This window comes from Panthera tigris, chromosome D4 (assembly GCF_018350195.1).
Source record: "Panthera tigris isolate Pti1 chromosome D4, P.tigris_Pti1_mat1.1, whole genome shotgun sequence".
Classification (NCBI taxonomy): Eukaryota; Metazoa; Chordata; class Mammalia; order Carnivora; family Felidae; genus Panthera; species Panthera tigris.
Window position 1 is genome coordinate 5206622 of NC_056672.1, and position 14280 is coordinate 5220901.

At 44.9% G+C, this 14280-nt stretch overlaps 1 protein-coding gene across 1 annotated transcript in view; it reads left to right on the forward strand.

Annotated features, from left to right (window-relative positions):
* The window catches only part of LOC102954982 (contactin-associated protein-like 3), a 194794-nt gene that overhangs the window by 92096 nt on the left and 88418 nt on the right, over window positions 1-14280 (forward strand). Inside the window, exons 5-8 of the mRNA XM_042964400.1 lie at window positions 7308-7511; window positions 8594-8778; window positions 9847-9990; window positions 13005-13266. Coding sequence (XP_042820334.1) covers window positions 7308-7511; window positions 8594-8778; window positions 9847-9990; window positions 13005-13266 — 795 coding nt within the window. The remainder of the gene's footprint in view (window positions 1-7307; window positions 7512-8593; window positions 8779-9846; window positions 9991-13004; window positions 13267-14280) is intronic.

The window sequence follows — 14280 nt, forward strand, 5'->3', positions numbered from 1 at the left end:
CTGTCCCCAGAGAAACCCACTGCTATCTGTATCTATGTGTCTTTCGAATGTGACATGCCTTTTTTTTCCCCTCTAGCTGCTTTTAAGATTTGGAGCAATTTGTTTCTGATGTAGTTTGGTTTTGTTTTATTCGGTTTCTTGTGTTTGGAGCACACTGGGTTATTTTGATTTGTGGGTTTATAGTTTTCATCAGATTTGGAAAGTTTCAGCCATCGTTTCTTCCAATATTTTTTTTTCTACATTTTCCCCTCACTTTTTTCCTTAAGGGACCCAATTGTCATTAGATAAAACACATATTAGGCTGTTTGATTTTGTTGTGTCACACAGCTTCACTGATGTCCTGTTTATTTTCTCAAGTAATTTTTTTTATGCCTTGTTTCATTTTAAAATATTTCTAGTGCTGTGTCTTCGAGTTCACTAGTCTATTTTTCTGCATTGTTTAACCTGCCAGTCGTCCCATTCAGTGTGTTTTTCAACTCAGACATTGTAATTTTCACTTTTTTAGAAGTATCTCTTGTGTAGCTACCTGACTTCTTGAACATATGCATGACAGTTGTAACAACTGCCTTAATGCCTTTCTTTGCTAATTATAATATCTGGGTCAGTTCTATTTTGATTGCTTTTTTTTTTTTTCCCTCACTGTGGGCCATCCTTCCCAGCTTCCTAGTATGCCTGGAGATTTTTGAGTAGATGCCATACATTTTGATTTTTACCTTGGGTGCTGGATATTCCTGCTTTCTTATATGCTTGAACTTTCTTCAGGGACACATTGAATTGAAGGGATTTGATTCTTCTAGGTGTTGCTTTTAAAGTGTGTTGGGGCGCCTGGGTGGCTCAGTCGGTTAAGCGTCCGACTTCAGCTCAGGTCACGATCTCGCGGTCCGTGAGTTCGAGCCCCGCGTCGTCGGGCTCTGGGCTGATGGCTCAGAGCCTGGAGCCTGCTTCCGATTCTGTGTCTCCCTCTCTCTCTGCCCCTCCCCCGTTCATGCTCTGTCTCTCTCTGTCCCAAAAATAAATAAACGTTAAAAAAAAAAAAAAGTGTGTTAGCCCAACCAAAGCAGTGTTTTAGTCTAGGGTAATTATTCCCACCACTGAGGTAAGAGCCTTCTGAGTACTCCACCCACTGGCAGATGTTGGTGAGGTCTCCGGTCTGGATGATAACAGTGGGCACTGTTCCCAAGCCATTCGTCCTCTTAGATGGTTCACTTCCCGGTCCTGATGGGCTCCGTCCCTCGCACACACTGATCGGCATTTGCCGAACACTCAAGAGGGGCGTGTTGCTGGCCGCCCATGTTCTCACCCTTCATCCTTCCCCTCTTCGTACTCTGCCTGTGGATTCCAGGTGCTCTGTGCCCCCCAGACTTCTGACTCTGTCTCCTCTTCCCAGGACGTCTGCTGGGCTCTGCCTCAATTCCTCCTTTCTGCCCTATGACCTGGACGCTCTCTCCAGGCAGTGCCCGATTGGTGTTCCAGGGCTCATCTTGTGTCTCCCATCCCTCGGGCATGAAAACCATTGTTTAATGTCCTCCTCAGCCCCTCCCCCCCCCTTTTTTCTAGCTTCAAGTGAGAGAGTAAATCTGGTCACTCCATCTTGGTCAGGAGCAGAAGTCGTAAATGCTTGCGTAAAAGCATTTTACATAAAAGCTCTTTTTTTTTTTTTGCGTAAAAGCTCTTGCTGTATTTCTTTTTCTTTGCCCAGTGCTCAAACGTAATAAGGCAGTCAACATCCGTGTTTCGGTCACTGCTGCACACACCGTCAAGATGTTAAGTTGTTTAAGACTCATTTCAGTTGCTGTGTGGGAAAGCCCTCTTCATCCTTCTCCGGATAAGAAAACGGACCTGGACAGGTGAAGGTCTTCCACAGTGGAATCAGGATTTGGACCCTCACGGGACAACGCCAGTCCTTTCTCTGAGCTGCTGCTGCTCTGTGTTGTCCTGAAAGGCTGTTTGTGGGACCGGATGCAGGGGCTATGAGTCGATTAGCACAAATTTGGCCTCACTACTAGTAACCTGGATTTCTCTAATTGGCTGGTGTGGGGGGCCCTTTTTCATAATACCGTTGGTGATTCAGTCATCAAAGCATAATCTCAGTTAATAAAACTAATAATTAGGGGCACCTGGGGGCTCAGTCAGTCGGTTAAGCATCCAACTTTGGCTCAGGCCATGATCTCACGGTTCGCGGGTTCAAGCCCCGCGTCGGGCTCCGCGCGGACAGTGTGGACCCTGCTTGGGATTCTCTCTCTCCTTCTCTCTCTCTCTCTCTCTCTCTCTCTCTCTCTGCCCCATCCCTAACTCATGCTTTCTGTCTCTCAAAATAAATAAAATAACAAATAAATAAAACTCATAATGATAAAATCACGTAAAATTGGAAAAACGCTGTTATTTTCAAGTAAGTATCACATTTTCTATTTTGGAATGTGGGTTCTATACTCTTCCAATAGAGGAAAGCACCGCTTCCTATTCTGATGCGTAACAAGTGACCTCTATGTCAAGTACCCCAATTATTTAGTTAGTTGAATGACCTACAAAGACATTGTTCATGAAGCCTTCTTGTGGGAGTTCAGTGTGATGCTAAGCGGTAATTTACTACATCATTTTGGCGTTTTTATTCAAATAAATATTATAGTCGATTATTTGTATTAATTAGGGGCATCGTAAATTGTATTTCCTCTTAACAATAGTCCAGTATCAAACACTTTACCTTCATGAGCTGATAAAAGGTCACCTTAGCGTCACCAGTGAGCTCTAAGACTGGAAAGGTGGTTTCTCTAGTCAGTCTGTAATCAGTGGTATAGAGATCAGGGGAGCCTCTGTTTAGTGGAGATTACTGTCAAGGTGGAGCTGGAGGCTTGAGGACCCCGGGGCTGTCCCCCATCCATACTCGGAGAGCTCACTCCTACTGACTCATTGAGCTAAGCCTTCTGTCTCCCACAGTATGATGTTTCGGTTTAATTTTGAAAACTCTATGGCCTTTGAAAATCGTGTTTGAGGGATACGTGTTTAAAAAAGTCATTCTGGATTTGCCGACCTGTCAATTTGTTTTCAGATAGTCGGATTGGTTTTTGAGTATCTGTAAGTAAAGGGCATTTTGCAGAATTGATTCTCTTTGATGAGGCCTGTCACTGAGTTTCCAGTCTAAATGCTTCTGTTGTAAAGCATCTTTGTGATAACGTATATGCTGGGCTTCACAGAGGGGCTTCTTGATTAACAGTACAGCCCAGGGGCGCCTGGGTGGCTCAGTCAGTTAAGCAGCCGACTTCAGCTCAGGTCACGATCTCGCGGTCTGTGAGTTCAAGCCCCGCGTCGGGCTCTGGGCTGATGGCTCAGAGCCTGGAGCCTGCTTCCGATTGTGTGTCTCCCTCTCTCTCTGCCCCTCCCCCATTCATGCTCTGTCTCTCTCTGTCTCAAAAATAAATAAAACAAAACAAAACAAAAAAAACAGTACAGCCCACTGTTGGGACCATGTTGGCTTCTTTCTGGTGCCTGTCTGTAAATTGCATGTGACAGGCACCATGTGATTAGTAGGATGTTTACGTTCTTTCTCTCCAAATGCTTCCCCGGAGAAAAGCCCTCTCGCCCCTGCTTCCCTCATCTTGACTGTGAGTTGCTTCCCCGTCACCAAATTTCTTAGCCCCACGGTAAGGCTAGGTGATTCCTGCAGAAATGCGTTCTTTCATGAGAGCCGAAGTGGGGACACGAGGGAAGCACTGTCCGCTCTGGGAGGGTCTGGCCACGTCTGTCTGCTTCTGTTTTATCCCGACATCGATACAGTGTGGCACCTCGTGGCCTATGTCAATATGAAATGAAAATGGGGCTGCATTTGGGGAATGAATGAAAATGAAGTCAAGGCAGGGGCGGGGCGGGGGGGGGGAGGAAAATGGGGAAAAATGGTCTTTTACTAACAAAACTGTATTTGCCAAAGCAGAATCCCTGCTGAAGCCAAATTTGAAGTTACAGAAGCTTGTCAATATAAAACCAATCTTTTATAATACGACACAGGAGCCAAAATACTTTCTTATACCTTATAAAAATATACATTCAGGAATAGTCACAAGGGGGGGCGCCTGGGTGGCTCAGTCAGTTAAGCATCTGACTCTTGATTTCGGCTCAGGTCATGGTCTCACATTTATGAGATCGAGCCCTGCATCGGGCTTTGCACTAACAGCCAGGAGCCTGCTGGGGATTCTCTCTCTCTCTCTGTCTCTCTGCCCTTCCCCTTTTCATACATGCACAATCTCTCTTTCTCTCTCTCTCTCTCTCTCTCTCTCTCTCTCTCTCTCACAATAAATAAACATTAAAAAAAAGAATAGCCACCGATGAAGTGTATCGAATTATGCAATAGGCAGATCAAAAAAATAATTAAGTTGGTGATTTCCCATCTAAAATAGGGTTTTTGATGTTGAAATCAAAGAAAGACCACAAAATGTCTGGCCCTGAACTGGTTCTCGTCACGGCCACCTCTGAACAATCAGGAATCGAGCCCGGTGACCGTCACCGGTCGATTCCACGGAGTGGAAGATGTACGCATGTCTGTAAAGGGCCAGACAGCACACATTTTAGGCTCGGTGGGAGCATGTGCCCTCTGCCACTGTTCTTTGTTCTTTTAACAAACCTTTACAGAAAGTAGCTCACCGGGGCTGTACAGGCTGCAGACTGATGTGGATAGTTTCCAATGAAGAGGAGGTGCAGCCTAACCTTCCAGACTTCTAAAAGCAATTCCTGAATTTTATCCGTGTCATTCTCACCCCCTTAGTCTGTTACCGTTTTAAGTAACAGACTTAACGGAGCTTAAGTCTGTTACCGGTTAAGACTTTAGTGAAACTAACCAGGACTGTTACAAGATGCATTTTTGAAGTGGTTTTGTTTGACTCGGTTGATGATGTAGCTGGATGATATAATTCCGCCACTTTACAGGCCTAGAAAACCTGTCAAAAGACACGTGAAGTCTGCCTCATAAGATCTCATGTGATGATTAACATGTGGTTGATTGTGCAACATCCAAGTGTCCGTGATCTCGTTGGAGAGAGAGCTGAAAACTTTCAAGGGTTGTAAGGCCACTCTTTTGAGTTTCTATAAATCCAGTAAATTTTTCACCGCTCCGTTTTGCCTGAGGAGAAGGTTCTAGGAAACAGAATTTAGCTGCTGGAGAGCAGCGGTTCTCAAATGTAGTCATCAAGCCAGCAGCGGCATTGCTGGGGGTTCGTGTTAGAAACGCAGATTCTCTGTTCCCACCCCAGGCCAGCAGAGTCGGAACTCCAGGGATGGGGCCCAGCAGTTTGCGCTTACCCCACACTCCAGCACGTTCTCATCCCTGGAAGGTCAATATTACGCTTACAAAGCAACAGTGGCCCCAGGGAAGCTGAGGGCCAAAGCTATCGGATCAGAATAATCCTGACAAAATCATTCATGGAACAAACAGCTCTCATTCGCTCACTTCAGAAAGAAGCCTTAGGGGTGCCTGGGTGGCTGAGTCGGTTAAGTGTCCGACTTCGGCTCAGGTCATGATCTCGCAGTCCGTGAGTTCGAGCCCCGTGTCGGGCTCTGTGCTGACAGCTCAGAGCCTGGAGCCTGTTTCAGATTCTGTGCCTCCCTCTCTCTCTGGCCCTCCCCCGTTCATGCTCTGTCTCAAAAATAAATAAACGTTAAAAAAAATTAAAAAAAAAAAAAAAAGAAAGAAGCCTTAATTATTATCATTGCCTTTCGGTGACGTGCCCGCAGAAAAACTAGACTAGTAAAATGTGAAAGTATTTAAATCCTTCATTATCAAATTCTCATTACTGTCATCTAACACGCTAAAGGACATTGTTTGAATTTGACAAAGGGTTATGTTTTTATCAGGCACATTCATTTAATTATGCAATGGAGAATAACTGCTTGTTTACATGATTTTTAGACAGACGGCAGTGTTTATATATTTTCCACTGTGTGTGTGAATCAAAATCAAGCTTCTGAATTTTCCCATTTTATTGGCTTTCTCTTGCACCTTTATTTGTTATACATATGTGTTCTTAAAATTTTTCTTTTTAGGGGCCCCCGGGTGGCTCAGTCAGTTAAGCACTGGACTCTTGACTTTGGTTCAGGTCATGATCTCAGAGTTTGCGGGATAGAGCCCCACGTCGGACTCTGTGCTGATAGTGCAGAGCTTGCTTGAGATTCTCTCTCCCTCTCTCTCTGCCCCTCCCTCCCTCTCTCTCTTCTCTCTCTCCGTCAGGAAATAAACATTTAAAAATAAATAAATAGGGGCAACCTGAGTGGCTCAGTTGGTTGAGCCTCCGACTTCAGCTGAGGTCACGATCTCACGGTCCATGAGTACGAGCCCTGCGTCGGGCTCTGTGCTGCTGGCTGAGAGCCTGGAGCCTGCTTCGGATTCTGTGTCTCCCTTTCTTTCTGCCCCTCCCCTGTCCGTGCTCTTTCTCTCTTCTTGTTTGTCTGTCTTCTTGTTTGTTTATTGATTTGTTTTGTTTTTAGATTCCACGCACGAGTAAAATCACACGGTGTTTGTCTTTTTAAGGCACAGTCACGTCTTGTCTTGTTTACTTGTGAGATACGAAAAACACAGGAGATTTTTCTGGGTAATACGAATCCCTCTGTGTCTCTCTTGTTCTGTCTTCAAGTGGTTTGACCAGTGCTCTTTCTACGTTAATGATAAAATATAACTTTTTCAGATGCAAGGGACCTTGATGGTTGGAAAGATGAAACGGCCAGAAAGTTGAGAGAAAACGGCAGCGTCGTAGCCATGGTGTGATGGGGGGGGGGTGGTGCGGGGGGTGACTTCAACTTCTTTACTGATCTTCATTTTTTACAGGATGAGAAGTGGTCATTAGAAAGGCAGGAGCAACTGGGACTTGGCCAACGTACTTGGCGTGTACGTCTAGATGATACATTTTGGGGAAAACGTCAGGAAAGGCCAAGAGTAGAGTTTAGGGGTATCGGCTACTGGTAGGAAGGGAAAATTAGCCACATGGATTTCCCCCTTGCGTATGTGTGTGTTGACTTATACATCTCAATGCGCTAATAAAGACATGTTGTACTTAGGTTACTTTTTTTTTTTTTTTTTTTAATTTTTTTTAAACGTTTTTTATTTATTTTTGGGACAGAGAGAGACAGAGCATGAACGGGGGAGGGGCAGAGAGAGAGGGAGACACAGAATCGGAAACAGGCTCCAGGCTCCGAGCCATCAGCCCAGAGCCTGACGCGGGGCTCGAACTCACGGACCGCGAGATCGTGACCTGGCTGAAGTCGGACGCTTAACCGACTGCGCCACCCAGGCGCCCCCTTAGGTTACTTTTTAATGTCTCCCACTGTAGGATCTGAGGTGGTTAATTTTGATGGAAAGAGCTCCTTGATATACACATTGAATCAGAAATCCGTGAGTCCAACAAAAGATGTCATTTCTTTGAAATTTAAGACCAGGCAGACCGATGGGATTCTACTCCACCGAGAAGGACAAAATGGCAAGCACGTCACCCTGGAGTTAGTTAAAGGAAGACTCATCTTATCCCTTAATTCAGGTAAAAACCTACAAGGTGGTGTTTTCGAAAATGAGCTTGTTGAGATGAAAGTATCTTTCTGTGCTTAATTTTTCGCAGCTACGTCGTTAACTCATCCTGAAACCAGAACGCTTTCTAAAAAAATTTTTTTAGTATTTTTAAATTTATTTTGGAGAGAGAGGGAGACAGAGCCCGAGCCGGGGAGGGGCAGAAAGAGAGGGAGACCCAGAATCCGAGGCAGGCTCCGGGCTCCGAGCCGTCAGCACAGAGCCCGACTCTAGGCTCGAACTCATGAACTGTGAGATCATGACCTGAGCCGAAGTTGGACGCTTAACCGACTGAGGCCCCCAGGCACCCCAACCAGAACACTTTGGAGAAAGAAGGGAGACCCTGTAAGTCATTGCTCTGGAGCAACAGGTGTGAACCAGAACTGTCCTAGGCAAACTGTCCTCTGGTCGAGGTGTGCTCCGGGCAACATGTATTTATCTTGAACATACTTTACTGTGAAAACTTTTAATGCTTGATAACTGCATAAGACCGTTTGTACTTCGTCAGTAACCTGATAACATTGTAGAAGCAAGGGCAGAGCATTGAATTTTTAAGGTAGTACTAGAAATGGGGTCCCAGGAAGAAGATATTTTCAAGAAAAATGAAAATGCAATAATTGATAAGAAGAAGAACAAGGGGCACGTGGGTGGCTCAGTCGGTGAAGCGTCCGACTTCGGCTCAGGTCGTGATCTCGCGGTCCGTGGGTTCGAGCCCCGCGTCGGGCTCTGTGCTGACAGCTCGGAGCCTGGCGCCTGCTTCGGATTCTGGGTCTCTCTCTCTCTCTCTCTCTGCCCCTTCCCTGTTTGTGCTCTGTCTCTCAGAAATAAATAAAACATTTAAATAATAATAATAATAATAATAATAATATAAACAAGGAACGTGGAAGAATTTATTCACAAGTGAGAGAAGGTTGTGCATGAGACTAATGTCAGAGCAGTCGACCAGTGCTTGGGAGAGAAGGAGGGAAGGAAAGTGTAGTTGTGAGAAACGCTGCCCTCCACATGGCCGTCGTAGTGTTGAATTGGAGTGGTGCATTGCTTCCCCTGTCCTTCTAGGCCACGCTAACCTGCCGTCCCCTGACGCCCGTGTGACCCTCACCCTGGGCAGCCTGCTGGACGACCAGCACTGGCATTCTGTCCTCTTGGAGCTCCTGAATGCACACGTCAACTTCACCGTGGACAGGCACACGCAGCATTTCCAGGCAAAGAGCGGGTCCCGCTATTTGGATCTTGATGATGAGGTGTGAAAATTACTTTTTAAGTATTACGGATTTAAATGCAACCTGACCTTCTAGGAAAATGGCACGACACAGAGAAATCCCCTTGGCTAGCAATTCAGAATTCCGGCGAAGCGTTTCCCACGGCTGACGTCGGCGCGTGACGTGCCTGTGTGCTGTCGAGACGTTTCATCACTCGTCGATGTTAGTTTTCACACGAGAGGCAGTGGGCGTTAAAGCTGGGAAGTGTGTGCATGAAGAGCTAAGGGTACAGCAGGGCGCGCTTAAAAATGATCTGTTCAGACAGTTCTTTGGTGTTACATCTGGCGTCGGATGTCAACACTTACCTTGGAGATCTCTCTGTGTTTTAGGGCAATCCTACACGGAATTAGCGATCTAGGGGACCTCGGAGAAGTGATCCCTGTATATTCCAACATGCTTTTTTGAGGAGCAGGAGAGCCAGAAGTGCAGGATTCCAGATACCATTTCTTGGGAAGTTTAAAGGTTTAACGTATTCGCAGCGTGTTGCCTACGCGGGTCGACCCTACGCTGAAATGCCCCTTTTGTTCCACCAGTTCTGCTCAGCACATCTGTCAGAGCAAATGGGATGATTTCAACATTCATTTAGGATAAGTGGCCTCAGCAGAGGAGGCCAGCTGGAGAGCCTGGCCTTGAATGAGATTATCAATGGCTTTATTATTCTAACCTATCAGCAGAGCCACCGCAAGGACCAGGACCCTAAAGTCTGGGTTCCAGAAAGATTTATAAAGTAGAATGTCATCACGGGCAGCGGTATGGTCGCATAGATCAAGAGTGACCGTGGAAATCGATGTGCGATATCCCCCATCGGCTAAAGTGACAGAGTCGGTTTGAGCAGCACGTTGCAAGATGGGTATTTAACCTATTTATCTAGACATAATGAAACATTGCTAAATCTACATCGAAAACTTCATTTGAAATTAACACGATAATGCAAAATAATGCTGGATAGATTTGCGACAGTTATTGTACACCTGCTCGTCATAAATGTTTTAGGCAGATAATCAGAAAATCATTAAACAATATTATTTATGTCATTTTTTTCTTTCTAAGATCAGCTTCGGAGGGATTCCCGGACACAGAAAATCAGTGGTGTTCCCACGTAAAAACTTTCACGGCTGCTTCGAAAACCTCTATTATAATGGAGTGGATATCATTGATTTGTCCAAGAAACGCAAGCCGCAGACCCTCGCCGTGGTAAGAAAGTCTATTTGCGAGGTCAAGAGAAACTTGCAACTTGCAACTTGCCTGATTGGTTCGGTTTTAGAATACACCTCTCCTGAAGGCAGGGAAAGTACCAGTCATATATACTTTTCAGTTCATATTTCGTCCATGTTAATTAATCGATTAGATTTTAAAATGCAACTTACTGGCGAAAATTTTAATTCCGGTTAGTTTACAAACGGTGTAATATCACCTTCAGGTGTGCCATATAGTGATTCAACATTTCCCCCCAATACCCGGTGCTCATTCCAAGTATGCTCCTTAACCCCCATCACGTTCTTTCTTAATTTTTACGTACGTATGGAAGCCGACGCCAAATTTCTCAAATATTTCTCCGACGTTTCTTGATCACGGGCGGGCTCGGTGATGCCAGCCTCGAACCTTATCTCAGTGCTCAGGGGCTGTGCGTGGGGATCTGGTTCCGTCTTGCGATGCGCAAGAGCGCTCCGTTGTTTCTGCGAAGGGGGGCAGGGTCTGCGGATACGCGAGGGGGAGGTTAGCAAAAGCATTTGTGTGACTCCCAAAGGAAAAACATCGTGCTAAAAAAGGTTAGGTCTAGGCTGTGCAGAAAGTGGACGTGGCTTTGAACCGACTGGCTGGGAGAGTTTGGGTCCCTCTGTCTTCAAGGCCAGTGGTCTGCCCGCTGTGGATGCAGGGACTTAGGTCAGCAACGTAAGGAGCTTGTTATCTGGAAGCAGGTTAACCCCTAAGATGGATGGGAGAGTTGTGACAGTTCCGTCTCTCCATATGGCTGCTGGCCCTCGCCCAGCCTGGCATGTTACTAAGCCAGCACCCGTCCTTCCATGTTTGGGCCCTTAAAACCGAATCCTGTACAGATCAGTGGGTTCAGGTTCACCCACGTATGTGTGAACGTAGATGCCTCCATGTCCCGCGCCGTTTACAGAAAGGGGATCGTTTTAGAGAAGCTTTTCTCAGTCTCGGTTTTCCGACTCCACTAAACCTTGTGGAAATTCGTTTCTGTCAACAGGTGTAGGTCTATGTTGTCACGGCTGCGCAGTTTGCCATTAGGAAAGTCATTTTCTAATCAAGACGTTTGCTTTATTTCTACTTCTGTTTTACCACCAACGGGCAGTCGCACCTTTGTTTTCAGATACGGGGTCTTTTATTTGGGTGGGAAAAGTTTCAGGAGTAGAATTTCTTGCCTGGAAATTTTATGCAGCTTGAAATTTTAATTCATGTTGCTGTTTGCCACCCCCCCCCCCCAAACTGTAACACGACATTTGCCATCAGCAGTGTGTGACACAGTCCTTCCATCCAATGTCAGGCAGCCACACGCGTCAAACAGCTCTCAGACTGTTGCCAGCTCAACGGACATGAACTAATATGGATGGTTACGTCGTGTTTATCTGACTACCGATACCGATGAATGAAATAATCTTTTGTCCGTTTGGATTTGCTTTTCTGATCACTGTTGATTCTTCTTCTTTGGCCCATTTTTAATTTTATTAAACGATTTTTTTCCTTGCCAATTTATAAGAGAGTGTTATGTTTGGCAGATTATTACCCTTTGTCATTCAGGGTCCAGATAGGTTTTTCAGACTAATCAATTTTATATTAAATGTGAAGTCATGTTCTAATATAATTATGTATTGTATATCGTATCTTTTATATTAAATGTTATATGCTGCGTTGAATATATAAATGTTTTTATTTGTATGTGGTCAATGTGTCTATGTATTTTTTTATAGCTTTGTAGTATTTGGAATGTTTCTAAAACCCGAGATGCTAGATATAGTCTCATGGATTTTCCGGGAAAAAGTTTTAAGCTGGTTTTATGTGTTTTAAAATTGAAAAAATATCTTTAAGCCTTTGATTGTCTAGGATTTATTCTTTCTGTGGATCAGTTGTCATTTTAGGCCTTAGGGATACCCATTTATTCTTACGCTATGTAGTAATTAAGTCCAACCTTTTGTGTCTAAGTTGAATCGTACCTTTTTTTACACACTGACTGTACATATGTTCTCAGATCTTTCTGTGGGTTATTTATTGGGCTCTGCTGTTACGTTTATTCCTATAGCAATACCATAATGACTAAACTACAGTGCCTTTATGGTGTGGATGCTTTGGCGTCTCCTGAATTCAGTCCCATCTCACTGTATTTCTTTGCATAATATATTTTGGAGAGGAATGGCAATGTTTCGGTACATATTCCTCTGGAATTTATGAAAATGTATCCAATCCCAGGCAAAAATTCTAGTAGAGATCTTAATTGGAGTTATGTTAAGAACTTAAGTTCCTTCTTTTCCAAATGCTGCGATTAAAAATAAGTTTGCTCCTGGAGCCAGAGAAATAATCTAAAGATAAAAGGTGTGTGTTTTTTTGGTAAAATAGAATAAAAAAGAGTTATAAAAACCTGCCAGGCAGGTCAGACCTTAGGCTGGGTGAACACCCTGGGCGACCCGGCCCGTGAGAGCTTCTGAGAGGCAGCCTGTTTGCCTTTGGAAAGGTCACCTGGCCACATCCTTCCCTTCGGATGTGCAGAAGCATACTGCCCACCTGAGTCAGATGTACACGCGTCACCTGAGTGACACGGCTATAAGCACGTTTACATCACCAAGGCGAATTCAGGAAAGTTCTTGGAGAAGGTGGTCCCTGGTGCTGGGCTTCATAGCAGATATAAACACCTAACACCTTGAGGGGAGAAGTCTGTCTCGTCTGTTGTATCCCACGTCCAGCACAAGGCCTGGGAAAGATGTGGCTCGAGATTCCTTTGCCAAAGCCCAGAAATGGAGAAGACAGAACTCCCCTGAAGGACTCAGAAATAGGTTTGCCCGGAGAGGGCGGTGCTGTGGTTTGAAGGACCTGTAAGGTAAATCTGGACTTAAGTTTGATGGGGAAGCCTCGTTTTGAAAGTCCTAGTTTGCTAGAAGGTTGATAGGATACTGTAAATCTTGGAAGACCCATTGTTCGTGAAATGGAAGTATCCTTCCGGCACCTTCCTAAATCCTCTTTTGCTGTGTTCACAGGGAAATGTGTCTTACTCGTGCTCACACCTTCAGATTGTCCCTGTGACTTTCCTGAGTTCCAGCAGCTACTTGGCTCTCCCGGGTGCCTCTGGAGAGGACAAAGTGTCAGCCGCTTTCCAGTTTCGGACGTGGAACAGAGCAGGGCTGTTGCTGACCAGTCAGTTAAAACACGGGTCGGGGGCTCTTGTCCTTGTTCTAAATGATGGAAAACTCAAGCTGAGTCTCTCCCAGCCCGGACATCCATCGAGGGATGTCACAGCAGGTAATAGACATTTGTCACGTGTCAACCCGAGATTTGTCATCTCTACAATAAATGAGCAAGTGAACCAATAAGATATTCATAATCCTTCTAGAAGGAACTAAATTTCTTTTACCTTTGAAATAGGTATCTCCAGGCTGTTGGTGTGTGACACAAATTTAGCTACATCAAACATAATTGTCAAAAAGTTTAAAAAATAACTTATTTGTAAGTCAGTGGTTAGTAATTGGCCATGAACTTGAAATACTGGAGGCCATTAGCCTAATTCTGAGTAGTCTTGGGAAAATAGAGCTCTGTTTGCTGTCTTTTGAGCCTGTTTACACACTGGTTTTCATAATTTTTTTAAGTTTATTTATTTTTGAGAGAGAGAGAGAGAGAGACAGAGCATGAGCGGGGGAGGGACAGAGAGAGAGGGAGACACAGAATCCGAAGCAGGCTCCAGGCTCCGAGCTGTCAGCACAGAGCTGGATGTGGGGCTCGAACTCACAAACTATGAGGTCATGACTTAACTGAGCCACCCAGGTACCCCTGGTTTTCATAATATTTTAAGTTCTCATTTTTCCCCTTTCTGTCACAGCTCCTGCTCCCTTTGGGGACCCTGTTTTGGATGAAGTTCTTATAACCATGGGCAGATGTTCTGCCCCCGTCTTCCAAGAAGCACCCATGTTTCCAAACTCACTTCCAGAGATGTCTTATCTTTGAACTTAGGGGGCTATTTTGCATTTGAGTGCTGATAAAAATTTAAACCCAGGCAGGCTCATGGCATGTCCTTCCATGAATGTTGACTAGGGAAGGACCCTCTTGCCCGACCTGGGGTTACCAGTTTGGGATTGAAAAACCAGGAATGAAACGTAAATTTTTTGTTTCTTTTTATAAATCAGAAAAATCTGGCCGCCGGCGCACAGAGTTTCCCTGTGGGCCTCAGCAAATGAACAGAGCCAATAGTGTCCAATCAGATTCAGTAAATTGCTTCAACCTTTGCTTGTACAGATGTACAAGCCCCATGTAGTATTAACT